The following is an 18,224-nucleotide window of genomic DNA, read 5'->3' as shown; positions in this document are numbered from 1 at the left end:
CAGAACAGTCAATTGAATGGATTTAACTGGAAGACGAGGTGAGAATCTGGTTGATTACCACTGGGGTGACGAGCGACGTGACCTCGGGAGCGGAAGTGGGGTCGGCCCAGGCCTTTACAAATGAGGCTGGTGAGTGTGGGACTTGGGGAGAGTTGGCAGGGGCCTCAGCTGTGAGGCTAGACATGTCTCTGTTCGGAGGTGACGGGCAGACCGCTGGGGAGGCTTTGGCAGCGGACTTTCCCAAAGACAGTAACGGGGGCGGGTTTGTGGTTCCGACGGGCTCGCAGGGGTGGGGCGGCGCCGCCGGGGCGCTTGCGAGCGAACCGGCCATAATGGCGGCCATTTTGGACGGCACGTTGACAGGGAAAGAGTCACAAGATTCCCCGTGTCCTGACATGGTGCGAACAGTGAGCTCCTGAGCTGCCTGTAGGGACTGGATCTGAGAAGGTCCCAGCAGAGCGCTGCCGGCTGTTGGAGAAGACACCTCCAGCACCTTTGTTTGGAAAACAATCGGATCAGAATAAGGACTGATTTCCAGTTGACGGACATTTCACAAACAGAGGGGGGGGGGGGGGGGGGGCATACCTTCTTCTTATCTGCATATATGGTGTATCCAGTGACACGGACTCCGTTGGAGGTCCCCGCACAATCAATGGTGACCGGCAGCCAGCTGATGAGAGCGATACCCGGTGAAGGACCGTGCTCCAACTGTACATCCAATGGAGCGTCAGGGGGACCTGCAAAAAAAATCACAGCCAGTCTTGGTGGTGGAATGGCAAGCACAACTACAATCCTCCAAGAGACATTCAAAAACAAATAGACCATATGTACCTGCGTTCCCAGACTGTGGGCATGAAACTTAAGCAAAGTTGAGGCCGTCATTTATTGAACTTAAAAGACATTACACTAGTCACTATTCTAAATTCCGAAAAAAAAAACGATCGAATCACTACTTTGCTAAAACATCTACAAATGGAAAACTGTAAAAGCCAAATGTTCTTCAGCAAGACTAAAGGAACTGGCTTGACTGGTCCAACTCTGTAGGGTAGTCCATTTCACTTGAAGGGAAAAACTATTCAAAACTCACAGGTAAATGAGGAACTATCAGATCCTGACCTGCCATTAGCGTGCTGAAGTTGATGGTGGCACTTGTGCGTTGACGTCGCTCCACGGGTAACTCCCAAGGCGTGCGGTGCGGCCGCGCCTCCACTTTGACGCTGTACTGCAGGCTGGGTAAGAGGTTATTGAGGCACAGCGAATAGCAGCCAGCCTTGACCAGCTCGCACTCCTGCTCATTCAAGAACACAATGTGCACGTAGTTGCTGTTGCTGGGAAGCCACGACAGGTTGGCGGACGTAGCCGTGACCCGATCCACGCGCAGCTGCGTCGGGGCCACGCAGACGTCCCTGCCGATGAGCATGGTGCAGCGGAGCTGGTCCGAAAGTCCTTTTTCCGTCAGGCTTTGCACGGACACGCGGTAAGCCTTGAGGTTGATGTCCAGTCTCTCCAGCACCGCCTTGGTCTGGGCGCCGAAGGGCACGTTGAGCCGGAGCTCCTGGTCCACGTAGACGTTGTAACTCCACACGTTGCCCCACCCGGCCGGCACCGACGGAGGGTCCCAGCTGATGATGATGCTCTTGGCGAGCTGCTTGATGAGGGTGAGCTTACGTGGGTAAGGCACAGTGTCCGCTCCCACTTCCTCCAAATCCAAGTCCAGGCCATTGGTGAGGGGGGCTGAGACAGCCAAGGCCGAATTGGAAGAGGCGGGGCCGCAGACAGAAGAGAGCTCGCTTCTATCGGAGGCGCGGACACTTGCGTGGAGGTGATGCTGGTGGCTGGCACTGTGCAAACTGCTGTTGTGGCTTAGCTCAATAGTCTCTGGCGGATCCGTACCCATGACGTCGTCATCTGACACGGGTTCCACGAAATTGGAGGGGACCAGCCCTCTCCTTCCGTCTACCAACTCGCCTGGGGGGAGGAAAAAAAACAACAACCCAATAACAAACATAAAATTGTAAACAAAAATATAGCGTTAACTTACCTTCATAGAAGCCGTCATCATCCATGCCTCCGTATACATAGATGTATTCTCCTGCAGTGAGTGGTAGCTCCATTTCAGGGTTGTCATTGGGCCCATCGTAAGGATTATAGCTGTTTGACATGCCAGTACGTTAATTTAAGATAAGATCATCATTCTTTGTGTCAATCAAAAATGTACAAACCTGTATCGTGCAATAAAAACCTGCAGCTTTGATGCGCCTCTGCTGGCAGCGTAAGGTGCAGGGGCCAGGTCCACGTCCAGCTCCTCCACCTCACTGGCTGTGTCAACCTGAGAACATCACAAACGTGGCGTGAAAACTCAAATCGCTAAAGCCAGCCTAGCTCATTCCTAAAAATAGCACGTCATTAACGCTCAAAGTAAAGCAAGATATCAAAAAGTGCTTTATCCTGAACACTAAAAAAAAAAGGGACAAGCTGTTTGAGTATGTCAAATACCCGGAATCCATTCATCTCATGAGTATATTTATAGCTTCCCTGTAAAGCATTTTACAACTACGACCATTTGACCCACATAATCCAGTGGCGGATGGATTATTTGACCAAACACAATCTTTATTGAATTGAAGTGGAGGCCTGCATGATAAGACCTCTGACCAAACCTGTCGGTCACACAACACACGGACGGTAACGCAAGAGCCTGTACCTAACTTAATGAATGGAAAAGCTTATATAGCTAATGTCCCCGCATGGGATTTAATATGATTATATAACCCTAATATTAGATTTTTTTTCCCCCCCAACTGCATTTACAGGTAATCAAGAGTTTCATATCCTCATCTACAAATCCAAAAATAGTTTTTTTTTGTGTTTCGCTCCTTTTGAAGCAAATGTTATCAAAGGCATCCCATTAAATGGCGTAAGTAAATCATCCATCATCTCATACCTCATGTGTTGGGCTTGATTTTTGTGGACTAAGGTGGCTCTCAGACTTTGGGGTGAGGTTTGCAGTCTCAGACTTGCTGGAGGAGTTGGCCGACTTGCTGACACTGATGGTGGGAAGCTCTCGATGTTTGGTGAGCGGCGAGCGCTCCGCTCTGGACAGCCCGGCGGCGTGCGGGGTGCTCCCCATGCTGCGAAGTGCCGCAGCCACATCTGAAAAGAGGTGAGAGAGCGCTAATACACAATGCAGGATCGCTCTCGCTCTGGCTAGGTGGGTGAGGTCAGAGGTCAACATGCAGAGAGCTCAAGGTTGAACCTGACTGATTAAACAGCGGCGAGAAATCCTGCCTCCATCTGTCTGTAGTCAGAGGTCACACTACCTTGTGGTAGCATGTGTCACTCCAGCATCACTAAGGGGCTTAACTCTTTCCACAGACACTTTTTACCTCAGTCTCATGCAAGTTGCGTTACTGACGAGAACATGCCATGCTTTTTGTGAAAAGGCCTAAGGCGTACCGTTACCCTCGGGGCAGGAGAGAGTGTCACCTCCCTCGAGACTCCAGAAGGCTATTTCGCTCAGAGACTCCATATCCCATGAGCCATCTGTGCAGTCTAAAACACATGAACAAGATGTCGGATGTATGGGCGAGATGTTAGACTTGCCCACAATTTCTTAAATGCCAGCCGGATAGGCCAGAAGCACTTTCACATGCAGAAAGGAGACCTATGTATTCCTTGTATTAGTATTTATCCTAGCAGAGATGTAAACAGCTAAAATATAGTATCAATTGGTATTTGATTTGATTTGGTTTTATTTTTTCTCTCCCTCACATGACGGCGGCAGATTTCTGCGCATGCTCCGGTCTGCTTGGCTGACTGGAACAGCATATGACTCACAAGTGAAGAGGAGGAAGCCAAGTGCATGTGCACGGGCTTGTTTGTGACCACACGCAGGGAAAAAAAAACAAAAATCATGCTGCAAGCTAATCAAGTCAGTATTTTCATGTACAGTATTTGGATGGAAAGAACACACCTGTTTAATAAGTGGCAGAAAAACTATCAAAAGTTATAAAAGTCACTATTGTTTCTAAAAATAAAGTCACTATTTCAATTAGGTACAGTCATTGAAATAAAATAAAAACTTTTTGTGTTTTACCTCGATCTGTAGAAAGGCCCACTCCATTTGTCAGAACAGAGAGGCCGGGGTGGTTGAGAAGGGCGGCGCCGGCCAGGTCCGACTTTGAGGCCTGCAGTCGAAACTTCTCCAACTCTCGGGACAACAAGCCAAACTGTTCACTCTGGCTGCGACATTTCTCCTCCAGATCTCGCACCTTTGACTGCACAAAAGTACATTGTTGACCATCTTGCATTTGAGGCAATTTATTTATTTATTGAATCTCATGAAACAAATGAAATCTGCTTAAAATATTCATGTTTGATTCAATTTCCCCTGTACTTGCAACGTGGGTGAAATTTTGATGACAAATAAGCAATGCCAAACAGAAAAGGTCCCATACACATTCTTCATCCCTATTACAATTTGCCACACGCACACGAAGGTTGTGCTTGCGGTGCCGGTTTCCTGCTTGCATTTACATAAAACAGTCTCAACACTTCCTGTCTGCAACACCTACACAAACATGATTTCTTACTGAGATGCAGCAATTTAACTGAAGATGCAATGTATTACCAATTTACAGAGAGCTGTCAATCAACAACAATCACATTCATTTCAAAATAAAAGGGAACTGTCACAATCCACACGGGAAAGCCAAAAATATTGGGCCGGAATGAAACGAGGGAAATGAAGGTTATAGAGGGGCTAGACGGGATTTTATGTAAGGGAAGATTAATATGCGGTTCATGGGATTAAGCAGGTTAAAGGTCAACAGTACCTGCATGCAGTCCAGTGTACTCTGGTTAACACAGATATAAGAAAAGGGGGGGGAAACAAAAAATAAATAAATTCAAATCCATGCTTCTGAAACAACAACAATAGCTTAAAGAGCCATGGTCAGCACGAAAATCTCTTCAAAATGCAGATTGTCTATTAGCATTCATTGGGTACGGCCAATTTCAGGACAGAGACTTTCTATTGTGACGCTTTTGAGTTGAACAAAGAAGCCAAGCAACAGGAAGAGGGACAGCTATACTCTACCAGCTCCCTCCGCAACACCAGCTCAACCAACTCCTAAAATCAAATACACATTTCATTTCAAAAACAAAGTCTGATAGGGCGAAATAACACGTCGGCAAAATAAGATGGCCGATGACAATCATCGTGTTATTGGCGAAGCAGCAGATAACTGTTGCTATGGTTACTTTGTGGTTGTTTTGGATGATGCAGAGTGCAGGATGTAAATTTCATTTCAATAAAAAATTGTTTTTTGGCTTGGTGCTGCCTGGTGAAATAAAATCCTCAATAGTCCATTCGTGCTTTATGAAATACACGTCGGAAACAGCAATTGGGTTAAAGGTCAACGTGGCTGCCAGAAATGTGGACTACGAGCTCACCTCCAACATCTGGACCACCCCTTCATGCTCCCTCTTGGCAAATAACTGAGCCTGAAAAAAATAGATCAAATAAAGAGAATAAAATCACTTCGCTTTATGAATAGAAACACACCATCAAAAGTGCTTGAAGGCAACCACGAGTGCCCAAAGGTTGCCTCCTGGTGGGCAAAAGCTCTTTTTCAGGAACGTTAATTGTGTGCTACGGTTCTTACTCGCTGTAAGCGTTTGATTTCATCCTGCTTGAACTTAAGGATAGCCAGAGCCTGCTCATGTTCCAATTCCAACTGCTGCCTTCGCTCAGCGACCTCTCGCATATGCTGCTCAGATAGACAAAATATACTAGTGGTGAGCGGTGAAAAAGCAATTAAATGTAATCATTAAAAACATAAAAATAAATGTAAGGCCCGCTGAACACCTTTAGGACCTGCTCTAGGTTCTCCAGTTTGGCACAGAGTCTCTGGTTCTCCTCGAGAACTGAATTGTGTTGAGCGCTCACTTTGGAGAGTTCTTCCTTCAAATCGTCATTCTCAACTCGAGTCTGTCAAACAGAATTCCACAATTTGTTGCTAAACCTGGATTGCGTCATACCACAACCGTAGCTTGACGGACACCAACCTGGTCGAGCAGCTGCGCCTTCCTCCTGAGGAGTTGTGCCTCCTCCTCTAGCTTCTCATTTTTGCCCTGCTCATCCTCAAGCTGGCTCTCCTACCACAGAAACAAAGCAAACAATCTCACTTTAGGTTCAATGCATGATGCAGATTGGAAGCTTTCAGAAAGATGACTTACCAAATCCAGGCATTTCTTCTGCCGCTTCTTTGCTTCATGCTCAAGATTTTCACATTCTTTTCTCTTCTTTGTCAGCTCGCTCTCCTAAAATGGCAACAAACAATACAAACTCAAAACACAATTCAAATAACATGGATCATATGTGAGAATTCATTTTGATTTTACAAAGCAAAATACAGCTTTTAGAATTCGAACATGATAGCTTAGCATGATTTAATTATTCTAAATGCAGCTTAGATGTAGTGCCAGCATTGCAGAAATCAGCTTATTTCAAGGCCACGGGACTTCAATCATTTATTTGACACACACCTCTATGATATCGGAGATACTGACCAGGTAGTGAAGGGAATATTTCTCCTGCTGGGGGGGAGTCGGGCTAAGGCCCGGGTGGGGGGGCGTCACTGGCAGCCCCGACTCCTCCTCCTCCTCTCCGGGAGTCTTCTCACACCTAGATGGAGATTCATCTAACGGCACACGCGGCGGGGTCTCACCTACAACCTGACACGAGAAGCATCCATTGGTCACTCAATTTCCTCAATAGGGTTTTGATAGTATTACAAAAAATCCATCTTTGAATCGTGACGTATTTGAATGATGAATTGAAAGCAAGGAAGTCAGCGTCCAAGTGTAGTTCCACTACACATGACACCCCACAATTTGTGAGTGACAGATTATCAGCTTTGCCTCCTTAGCCGCTGTCTGGCTGGAATCAATGAATAATCCACAGGGATTCCCGCAAGCATGAAACATGACTGCGTTTACATTGGAATTAGGAGGGATAGCATTTAATGACAGCAATTGCTGACAGGTCTTTCCATAAAACTGTACAATTGTCTTCTTAGGCTGTCAGGAGATGGGAATGACTGATTCTAATGGTCAAGCGCTGAAGAAGGGATGCCAAGGCCATGACCTAATACAGGATCAGCCTTTTGACATGGGTGGTTCTCAGGATATATGGTCCCGACCCACTTCAAGAATCAATATTTTCTTTCCTTTACAATCAATCACCAGATTTAATTTACTCAGATTTTATGAGAAAAAAGTGGAAAGGGTTACAAAATAAATCCACTATACAAGACACAAGTAAATCAGGTCAGAATAGAAGAAGCACTAAGTATGAAGCATACCATATTGAACCAATATGATCAATTATCTTTTTCCCACCATATCTTGGGTGAATGATCATCAGATTTAATAGTAGATTGAATCATTTGGAAAACTTGACGTCTATGTATGTGATGCTTATCTAAATCTGATGGATTTTGTTGTAACTTTGTGGTGAGCCTCCATTAAGAATGCAGAAATTTACAACGCCACATCATATGAGCCAAAAGATCAAATCGTTCAAAAGAGCAGACTGTCAAAATGTTGAGTAAATATCATCAGCATCCATTTCATCTCTAATAATGACACCGTTTGTCAAAAAGGCCACGCAGGCAGAAGGTTACGTAATACTTGACAGATTAAATACAACCCCTGGCAAAAAATTTTTGCAGAATCACCACTTTCCAAAGCCTTTCTTTCGTTTGTTTGATTTTGTAGGAAAAAGGAGATCACACAACATCGCTACTACTTAGCTGCTCCTCCTCCGGCTTTTAGAACACTTTGCAGAGGAATGGATTTAACAGTACTCGTCTCTTGCTTTTACCAGATCAATTCTGCAGGTTGCCATTGAGCAATGTCCAGCAAAGATTTACAATTCAACAAAATTAAAGCACTGAATGAAAATCCTTTGAGACTGCTGATTCCGGTATTTATTCCAGTCCTTGCACGAGGGACAAATTTAACCTGATGTGCAAAGAATGCACAATTTCTAAAATGGCTTCATCCACTCAAGTGGATCCATTTGTAAGGGCCTGAAATGTTTGGAGGCTTGTCACGTTCTCGCCCTTACGTCATGATTATGCTACACGTTAACATTACTGAGGGCTTTGGTCCGTCCACACAACCAAAGGATCATAAGCACATCTCTGGACGCACAGCAGTGGCTGGCTGTCTCCACTCTACTTCACTCCAGTCCAGTCCGCCCTGGGGAGGAGGTCCATGCAAAGGAAAGGATCAAGAACAACCTGGGCCCTGGTGCATCCACCATTCAGCAGTCCCCGAGTGCCATAAGCACATTGGTGTAATCCCTGCAGACTACTGAAACGGGTAACTGGATCACTTCTTTTAAAAGCACCTTAATGGATTGGCCTGCCCGTTGATTTTCTTTTTTAATACAGAGCATATACATGCCCGATCACTGACGTCTGAAAGATTGAAACTGGATTGTTGGCTGACCCTTTGTGCATTTGAAGTGTCATTTACATGCACAAAAATCTTGTCAATCTTGAATCAAGTGTTGCTCGCAAAACAAGCAGCTCTGCAGGAATTCACGAGACCAACATGAGAGACGGGCTTTAATAACACTCGTTAAGCAATAGCAACACAGATACGTGTCATGGCAATTTGAACTTTTGCATGACTTAAACGTCACCTCCGAGTAGCAAAAAAAAAAAAAAAAAGGAGGTAAGCCGAGAAGAAGTGACGTGGAAATAGAAAGTGATGTGATGACCTACCCCTTTTGCGTGATGGGAGGCAACATCAAGCCTGTCGCTGGGCCTGCTAGTTATCCAGAGCAGGGCTCTTTGGTGCGGCCGGAGTCTTACCTAGCACCCAAAACCCCTCTCACCGCTGCCACAGCAACAGAGAGCGGATTACTGGACTGTACCATTCTGTTGTTAGAGGGGATTAGAGTTCACACAACATGGCCCCGTTCTGGGTGTTCGTGTGTCACTGCCAGTGCGTGTGTGCATGCGGCCCACAAAAGGAGAGATTACCACAATCGGCATTCTCATTTGATCTTCCCGGGGAGGGACTGGACATCACACACACGTGCGCCGTCAAAAGAATATCATACATAGGACCGAATGCTTTGCTAAACCTTAACATAGAAAAAAAATACATTATTCTATTTAGTCACAGAAGTTTTTTTTCTCCCCCATCCCCCCCCACAAGTCACAAAAAGAGAGTTAAGTAGTGTCATTGACTAACTTTGCCGTAGTAAATCACACCAAGCCCACATTATGTAACGGATTCCTAAAATCAGTGGACGACGTATCGTCAATTCTACGGGTGTGAAGAGATTTGAGGGATGGAATAGACTGAAATGTAGTGAGGATCAAGAGCGTGTGTGAGTTTTGCATCTTTGATCAAGTCCAAGTTGGAGAAAGGGAATCATCTCATTATGGCTTGTGGCAGATTAGTATCGGCTCAAACGACAAGCCATTATATAACGCGGCAAAACAGCATGCATGCCAGCGTAAACATTCAGGCCTGAATGTTATACGCTTTCCTCGCTTTCATTTAGACGTTGAAAATATGATTTGGGGACAGTACATCAGGAGGACGGACATAATGTTTTTTGAATGATGTCATATCCCACAGAATCAAATCAATGGCAGGAGCTTGGGAACATAATTTTGCAGAGTTGGGCAGTGTATGAACTGTAAGGAGTGATTTTTTTTTGATTTTTATTTTACCTTCCCTTCCTCATCCAGCATCTTGTCAGATGTCTCACACTTCTCTGGGCCACCAGGATCGGGATTTTGGTTTTGGTGCTGGGTGGTTGAGGTGACGGCCAGTTGCCTTTGAAGCCGGAGAACTTCTCTCTGAGACTCCCTGAGCAATTTCTCAAATTCCACTCTGACCGATGGGACGGGAGAACCCTGCACAGACACATGCATGGCTAAAATAAACAAATAAATATACATAATAATAATAATACAGTTTCATATCAAACCCAAATGTTTTCAGTCCACCGCAAAAGTGAAGGAATAGGTATAAATGTTCCAATACTTTTGGAAGAAACTGTTTTTTTTCCCCCTAATGGGAGTTTTGATAGCAGTACAATTGATGTCCAGCAGAGAGCAGACTTGAGTTTACATGAAGCTGTGCTGACTGGTTTGTTAGAACTTTTCTAGATGCAATTATTATATTACAATAAAACAAGAGCAGACAATATTAAAAGATGATTAATAATAATCATGGTTGAAAGAATGGTTGTTAATAAATTGGAAATAAAAATAGATATAGTACTTTAGCAGTTCCAAGTTGGGCTTCCAGTTCCCTGAAGTTCTGTTGCAGCGCGGCAATCTCCTTCTCCTTGCACAAGAGTGCGTCGGCGTGCTGGGCCAGGTCACGTGCTCGCTGTCGTGCAAATGCCCTCTTGTAGTGTTCCACTGATCCGGGCCTTATCAGCGATGGAGCGCTCACCTACGAGGATCAAGTATTAAGGTATGGTGATTGTCTTCCAAGTTCCGGAGTACGGTAATATCAACAGAAGGTCACTTGGAAGGGAAAAGCTTGATTCGGAGTCCATTTTGACATTTGGTTGAGAGTGAGGACAAAGCGGGCTGTTGATGACGGTGTTAAATTTGTGCAGCGTACCATTTTGAGGTTAGCCTCCTGCAATTTGCGTGCCCTTTCCTCCAGTCTTTTGGCAAGCACTGCCAGTTCCGTGTTCTTCCTCCTCAAGCGCCGGACCTTCTCCTCCGTTTCTGGAGCACTGCTCTTCCGCTAAACACATGTAACAAATGACATCACACAACGCCTACATCTAAAAATAAGTGTTAATACAATATGCTATGTCATCTTCAGTCATGGCTTTAAAACTTACCAACAGGCAATTTTCTTCCCTCAGTATGCTGCATGTCTTCTTAAGTTCATCCAATGCTCGCAATAGTTCAAAGTTCTGACGTACCAGAAAGCGGTAGTCTGCACCATTCTGGAATAAATATCGTGAAATCAATACGAGCACATAATAATCAGAAGCTTTTTCTTTTGTGAGTTGTGAATGCTTTTCCCTGCATCCATTCACGGCACTCGCTAAGTAAGGGGAGTTGACGCATCATCACTGGACAGGCTTTTCATTAGATGGACTCAATATGCTGATCACACTCGGTCAGCATAACAGGAAGAAGAGCTCTGCACCCACGCTGCAACGGCCGAGAGAGCTGAATCACCGAGCAATGAGATCAGGTATAATGTAGGAAAGGGATTAAAAAATAATAATAATAAAACATGGGGTGGTTTTAGAGGGTGTGATATTTTGCCATGATTTGGAAGAATAGAGTCACTTCTCACAATAATGAGGTCAATATATTCCAGAAAATGTCAGTAGTTGAATTTGTGACTGTGACAGAAAAGCAATGCCCATAAAAAGTGAATTTCCAAGGTTCATTTGAATTGTGTGTGGAGTGACTCAGCAAAGAATACAACTTGCACATTTTTCAGTGCCCTGACAGGCTGACTTTGCTGTGCTAGCGTCGGGAGCTTAATGATTTTACTGATTGAGGCCTAAGAGGGACATTTACTTCTGGGGAGAAAAAAAACAAAAAACAAATCTCGAGTCAGCTTTGCATCAGCTGTGGCTCTAGAGCAGAGGCTCAATTGAGGTGTCGTCTCCTCTATTTCCTAGCCCTGCCTGGGGTGCTGACGAATGACGGGGGTTCTGCTTTAAGCAGCAAGAGAACAAAGAGCCAACATAACAGATTGCTTTTATCCCCCCAAGAGGTAAGCAACCTACAACCCCTGCAAGCACCTTCTAAATAATAAATAAAGGAATAAAATATGTTATCTGGTTTTAGTGTCTTTATCTATCTACGGTACATAGTGTGGATATCTCTACTGGAGGCCGGGGAGCCCAATTTACACCAAGCTCGTGGCAGAAAGTCATCAAAAACCATTAGCACAACTGCAGGGTACCTTAATTAAAAACGTAAAAAATTCCCCTGAGGCATCCTGGGATTATTATTATTATTATTATTATTAAGGCATTAACCTGTTTGACATAATAAATAAGTAAAGAAATAAAAAAATTAATTGGTGTCATATGACTCCTTTTAGAGAAGTGTTAAAAAAAATGAAAAATGGTGGCCTGCTCCAGCATTTAAGTTGCCAGACAAATAGAAAGCTGCACTGTGCTACATACAACTCCTACAGTAAATATAAAATGCTCTTTTTTAAGCAGTGCTTTAAAAAAAGTAGACCAATCAAAAAAGGGATGAGTGGTAGTAGTACATACAGGGCTTGTTATAAAAGAATAAAAAATAAAAACTACACTGTGACGTTGACAGGGTGACTGCATTTGCATTGGACAAGGAAAGCAGTGCATGACCTCTGTTCCATTGAGACCATGGATAGGCTTCGTAAGCAGACAGCTAGACAATGGGGTGACTTGGGGGCTACTGGTTGAGACATTTAAATACTCCAGAGAATAGCCGCACCTTCATCTATCAATTATTCATAATATCATAATATGTAAATATGCACAAACCATGTGGGCTTAGAACCATTTGGAAAAATAAATAAAAATGCTTCTGAAATAACAGGCAGAAAATATGTTCACTAAATATTTGAAACACGTGCTTTTAGATTTGTGTCAGACAGTTTGAGAAAAAAAAAAAAAGGGTTAAATGTGATAATGAGCTTCTATACAAAACTAGAATGATCCACTTTTCCACCAGGTACAAAGTAGGTCAAATTGAGATGTGCCGTGCTGGCATTTATTTGTCTCTACCTTTGACCGGTCCAGTAAAAAGCTGGATTGTGGGAACAAGCTAGTTTATGTAAATAAACTTTTGAAACAAGGGTCTCAACATGAGCTTGGTAGCCAACTCAAAGAATATTATTGCACTCGATGGTTACACAAGGTTGCTAATGATGTCACGACACGACTGTCCTGTATGAACACTGCCACCACTTGTATCCAGATCATATGAGGCCAGCGTGAGCCGGGAGAAAATATCCATCTTGAAATGACTCTGGCGCCATGTGACACTCTGCTCTATCAATTGCAGGCCAATTTGGTTTCTTTGAAATGCTCTTCTTCTAGCAAATGTGGGCCGAGACTCATTTGTAAATGCTCCATTCCCAGAGTTTGGGACAACAGTTACATTTGATCAAATTTTGAAACATCTTGATAAACTGCTATACCAAAAGCTAACATTTTTTTTTGCTGTCCACTAAAATTGGAGTGCAAGACAACACCAAAAGTACATACCTTGTGTTCCCCTTCTGCTTCAAAACCATTTAGGTTTTCATAGAGCGAGTGGTGCCTCTTTCCTAATAACGACGTTGAAGGGAAACAAACGGAAACGGGCACGCTCTTGTCTCCTTGACCCGAATCGCTCTGCTCTTTCGATTTCCTCAACTCTTGTTGCGTTTGTTCCAGAGTTTGGCTCTCCTGGCGGCACTGCATATCTACAAACGTCTGCTCGGGCGGCTCTGGCCGAGCCCACAGATCATACATCGCTCTCGGTCAAAAAGAACAGATGATGCTTACAATTCCCGTATCACGTCATTTAAAGACAAAGGTGTTGTCCTTCTCCGAGTCATGATGTCTTCAAAAATGAGGGCAGAGTGGAAAAAAAACCCCCCATAACATCATTTGGCATCTGTACCCAATGGCAAGTTGATTACGCACTCCAAAATATTCTTGGAGTCTCTGGCTTGAGAATAACGTTGTGCTAAAATTCTCTACCCATACCTTAGCATCTTTGGCCTAATAGCCTCCCAAAAAACAAAACCGCCAATCTTGCACGTCATGTTTTAAACGTTGCATATAGGTCCAGAATAAAATAGCAGACAAGCTCAAAAATACGAGCGGACCCTAACTAACAGGTCCCTAGTGCGGAAGGCTGAGCTGTCCGTGGTAGTTGAGATCTTCCGTTAAGAATCCGGGGCTGCCTCCTGCTGCCAGACCACACAACTCGTGTTGTTTCCAGCGCCATAAAGGTGAAGAAAAAGGACGATTGGAAAAATGAGCATATGAAACGGGGGGTTGTCATTGAGAGGAGGGGGTGGCGAGGGAAGAAGGGAAGACTTCCTCCTCACCCTATCACAAAAAGGCAAGCATTCAGCCAGTGCCCAATCATAAGAGCCACTATAGCGCGTTTCCATGGAGATGACGCTGGAATGATGTTGGCTCCCTATTGATTGTTCAAGAGGCAACACGGACTGCAACGCAGGGGAGGGAGGCTGCATGCGACGCGCACTTCAGCAAGTGGAACTAATTCTAATGTGTAGCTGCAGTTTCACACGTGCAAAATTTATTTGTAGCCTGCCAAGGTGCTGAATCAAGTTTTTTTTTTTTAAGACCACTCTGGTGATAATTACAATTATTATAATTATATTGTTTCTCACAATATGAATGAGCAATGTTTTTAATTGTCTATTGCAATATATTAAAATAATTATGAAAATATGTATAGCTGCCAAATAAATCAAATGTCATCAATGTCAATGTTATTATTTATTTAGTTATTTTTTCCCCTGTGTGTGTAGCAATTCTAAGACCCTTTGAGAGACCTTTGGGCAAGATTTGTTTTTAGCAAAAGCGCTTTATCATGCACAATCCGTATAGCTAGCTGGCACATAAAAATAGACAAGTTTGCAACATTGCCCCTCCCAGTTATGTTGTTATGACTGGCCAGACGTGACCGAGAGCAAAAGTCCAGTTTGGAAAACTCTGACCACACGACCTCAAAGTCAAAGCACTGCTCTAAAAATCGTACGAGCGCCCTCATTAGACAATTCAAGCTACCTCATAACTCATGGTGCATTGTGAAAATATGAAGTCACTTACCTCCATGTTTCTGTCCATGCATTTGGAGGGTGGGGACTCATTTGCGCCAGTTGACTCCCTGTGGTAGGGGGCCTGGTTGTTGCAATGTGCACAAGGAGTGTTTAGGGGGTGCTGAATTTCTAGAGCACTGCTCCAACAGGTGTCCACTGCTCCACTGGTGGTGTCATCTAAACACAAGTCACTGCTTGCTGCCCACTGTACCGGGTGGTCCAGTTTGGTGTTCTTCTTGGATAAACAAGGGTCAATTTTGGAGGTCCTAGAGTGATTTACATGGAAGCTCCCACCATCTTGGGTTAATTGTCTTGCAATGTGTCTTTTGTGTAGAAAGTCTTGGTGGGTTTCTAGCAGGTGGCAGAGGATGATGGCTTTTTCCAGCTCCAATTCCTGCCTATGCAATTTATAGACTCCCTGCTCACTATTTATCTTCCCAGACAGCATCAGCAGCAGCTGCTCCAGATTCAATGGTGTTTTGCGTGTGGAGCTCTTGGCCTCAATCTTACTGTATGGCCCACTCTCTTGAAAGAGACACTGCGGTGTGCTGGAGTGTGTTTTTTTCCGTCTGGAAGTCACTTCCTGTAGATGCCTTAACTCTTCTTCCTCCACTTCCAAGACAGCATGTGCAGTTTCTAGCTGTGGTCCATAGTTTGTCTGGCCGTGGTAAGATTTCTTGGACGATAATAGCAGAGGGTTATCGCCTTCTTTTCTCATTATGTCACGGCACAGTATTCACAGGCAATTCTTTAAAGAGGTGGGTGATGGACACTTGATATGAGACATGCAGCATGCAGTTGTCACAGCAGGACACTGGAATGATGAGACAGAGAAGTATGTAGAGTACATAAAAATATGATATGACAATAAGTGCTATTGATATAGCCGAGCAAAAGAATTTATAATGGGTATGAAGACAATATGACAATTTACACATTAGAATGATATCCAATTCGTGAGCTGTAGCAACTATTCTTCCATTACAAATGTCTGATGTTCCAGTTACCACAAATGAAATGTTACCAATTGAGATTAATTGGGTCTATCGATTAAAAGGGATGATTTTTTTTCTTCTTCTGCAGCTGAAAGCCAAGCCCAGCTAGTTTACTAGCAGATGAAGACAAAAGTGAGTTTATGCAACTAACACAAGCGTCGAACTAATGTTAATCCATAAATGCAATAGGTGATGATGCAAAGTAATAGAATACTAATAAAAAAAAAAGAAGAAACAAACCAACAATGCAATGAACAGTGCGACTGTAAACGTCAGAATGGTTTGCAACATCCAGACAGACGGGGGACGCTTCGTATTACATCGCCATTTGTCGTCTGCTATTTAATTAGCTTACGCGAGTAGGAAAAATATACCAAAGTAAACTATTGGATTTTATAAATGAAACAAAGAGAACGATAACACTCTTGGGATTATGGAAGCAAGAATTTGCAGCTAACTTTAATGCGTTGATTAGCCAATTGTCAGAATTGTCTGACTAAGTTCAAGCAAACTCACCTCATAGCGGATACGTTACTTGGCTTTGGATGCATTTGTCCACATTTAAACTTTGTGCACAAATGACACAGTTAGCTCCAAAAGGTCCTTGGAACCATGCAACAGGGGGTTTGTTTATCCGTAAGGAACATGTCAACCGACTGGACCGTCCAGGGGTAGTGCTGCCTTCAGGTACCCTCCGGCGTTTCGGAGAGCCTGCAGCCTTTTTGGAAGTTTATATTACCGATTACCCTGAAGGCAGCATAAATCCAGTGTGGAGAATGAGGACCACTAGTGTTGATAATACGTCAGTGCAGGTTATTCTGATACTACACTCACAAAATACAAACCTATTTATTGCTGTAGCTATCATTTAAAAAGTAAACTAGCAATGCTTTTTAACATAAACAATTCAACAAACATAATATCCTAGCTGTTACATAACAGTAACGTCACCACAATCTAAAAAAAGGTGTGTGTACAGGGATTTAAGGAGAGTCGTATTCAATTTCTTGCAAAACAGATCAAGTAATCTGTGTCACACATAAATTATTTCACTGCGTCTTTTTACTATGACCCAGCTATGTAATCATACAATGACAAAAGGTGTCAGGAAGTTGCGCAACTACTACACATGTCAAGTTTCATCAAGACCCTCCTAACCTGGTAACAAAAGTGCTAAATGCATTGGAAGGACGACAAGTCATGACATAATAATATTTAGGGAAATTCCCTTCATAAAATATATAGCCATAAAAACAACAGGGATTCATGGAAGAAGTTAAGAAATTAAATTGCTCTTAATCAAAGAACTGTGGGCCACTTTGTAAAATGAAGTTTGAAGTAGAAATTATTCCTAAATGAATTTGAAAGCCACTGCAAATCCAGCCCATCACACACATACTGTACATCAACATGCAAGAGAAGAAAGACACACCCACCACAGGATGGAAACTGCAATCTCCCAATGGGATTGTACACAAGTGAGTGGGACATGACTATGACGGAGCTTTACCTGAAACAGGAGATGCAGGGACATCAATGAAGCTTGAGCTTTCATTCTTTGTCATTGTTGGGGTTTTTTTTTTTTTTTGGCCCCTCCTGCTTTTTAACCATAGGGGTATAGGCGGGGTGTTGGACATGATGAGCTATTTATTGTTTCATGTAATCTGTCATTGAAGCCAGGTTTTTATTGTGAGACCGAGCTGAGGAGATGAAAGACCTAAAACACAAACTGCTGCTGATTTGAACATTCCCGAGCCGCTTTTTAGACAAAGCACAATTTTGGAATGCTAATTAAGCCTTAAAATATTCTTCAAGAGTATTTTGCAGGTGGACAACTATTTGAGGTTTTTTTTTTTTGTGCGATTCAAAATTTGAGTGACCCCATAGATTCTCACAACAGGTATGTGCTCTTTAAATTACTTACAATGTGTCAAGGTTATAAAAGTACAATCATATTGACTTTTTTTTTTTTTTTTTGTTAAACACAGAACAGCGTTAGCTTTTTTTTTTAGCTTTTTGTTTTTATAAATGCACATTTTACACAATATGGTTGTTAAAGGTCCATTAAGATGGTTATTATCGTTGTTGTTTGTCGTGATGAGATTTTCCAGCTATTTCTCAGGACTGGGAAGTGAGAAGGGAGGGGAAGCACAGGTGACACAAAAGGTAACATTATTCCCAAGTGGATCCATCTTATATCCTATTATGAAAAAACAATTTTCCTCTTTCATAACAATTGTCCCAGAGTTGTTTACGGTTCGTTTTTGCAAATAATATTGCAATGAACATTAAATAAAAATGACCACCAGACTCATGTAGCGGCCAACTCTTGTCCTCGCAATTGTCCAAAACATACTTGAGATGAGGGAGAGA

General features: G+C 43.3%; 1 protein-coding gene across 9 annotated transcripts in view; it reads right to left on the bottom strand.

Annotated features, from left to right (window-relative positions):
* Positions 1 to 18,224, bottom strand: part of tspoap1 (TSPO associated protein 1) — a 39,590-nt gene that overhangs the window by 8,368 nt on the left and 12,998 nt on the right. For 6 of the 9 annotated variants that reach the window (XM_085936662.1, XM_085936666.1, XM_085936667.1 and 3 more), the window contains exons 2-21: positions 14,867 to 15,670; positions 10,898 to 11,005; positions 10,669 to 10,797; positions 10,318 to 10,494; positions 9,762 to 9,947; positions 6,574 to 6,738; positions 6,241 to 6,324; positions 6,070 to 6,159; positions 5,870 to 5,992; positions 5,667 to 5,771; positions 5,455 to 5,505; positions 4,836 to 4,856; positions 4,097 to 4,277; positions 3,457 to 3,552; positions 2,945 to 3,153; positions 2,223 to 2,329; positions 2,042 to 2,151; positions 1,117 to 1,968; positions 586 to 737; positions 59 to 493 (exon numbers count right to left, since the gene is read on the bottom strand). In XM_085936662.1, the coding sequence (XP_085792788.1) occupies positions 59 to 493; positions 586 to 737; positions 1,117 to 1,968; positions 2,042 to 2,151; positions 2,223 to 2,329; positions 2,945 to 3,153; positions 3,457 to 3,552; positions 4,097 to 4,277; positions 4,836 to 4,856; positions 5,455 to 5,505; positions 5,667 to 5,771; positions 5,870 to 5,992; positions 6,070 to 6,159; positions 6,241 to 6,324; positions 6,574 to 6,738; positions 9,762 to 9,947; positions 10,318 to 10,494; positions 10,669 to 10,797; positions 10,898 to 11,005; positions 14,867 to 15,574 (4,089 nt within the window). In that variant the 5' untranslated portion in view covers positions 15,575 to 15,670. Of the gene's footprint in view, positions 1 to 58; positions 494 to 585; positions 738 to 1,116; positions 1,969 to 2,041; positions 2,152 to 2,222; positions 2,330 to 2,944; positions 3,154 to 3,456; positions 3,553 to 4,096; positions 4,278 to 4,835; positions 4,857 to 5,454; positions 5,506 to 5,666; positions 5,772 to 5,869; positions 5,993 to 6,069; positions 6,160 to 6,240; positions 6,325 to 6,573; positions 6,739 to 9,761; positions 9,948 to 10,317; positions 10,495 to 10,668; positions 10,798 to 10,897; positions 11,006 to 14,866; positions 15,671 to 16,367; positions 16,510 to 18,224 lie in introns of those variants that run through there. The other 3 variants (XM_085936663.1, XM_085936668.1, XM_085936665.1) reach the window with 3 other exon arrangements.

The sequence above is a fragment of the Syngnathus leptorhynchus genome, chromosome 17 (genome assembly GCF_054491065.1).
Source record: "Syngnathus leptorhynchus isolate UIUO chromosome 17, UIUO_Slep, whole genome shotgun sequence".
NCBI lineage: Eukaryota > Metazoa > Chordata > Actinopteri > Syngnathiformes > Syngnathidae > Syngnathus > Syngnathus leptorhynchus.
This window is presented reverse-complemented; position numbering and strand designations above follow the sequence as displayed.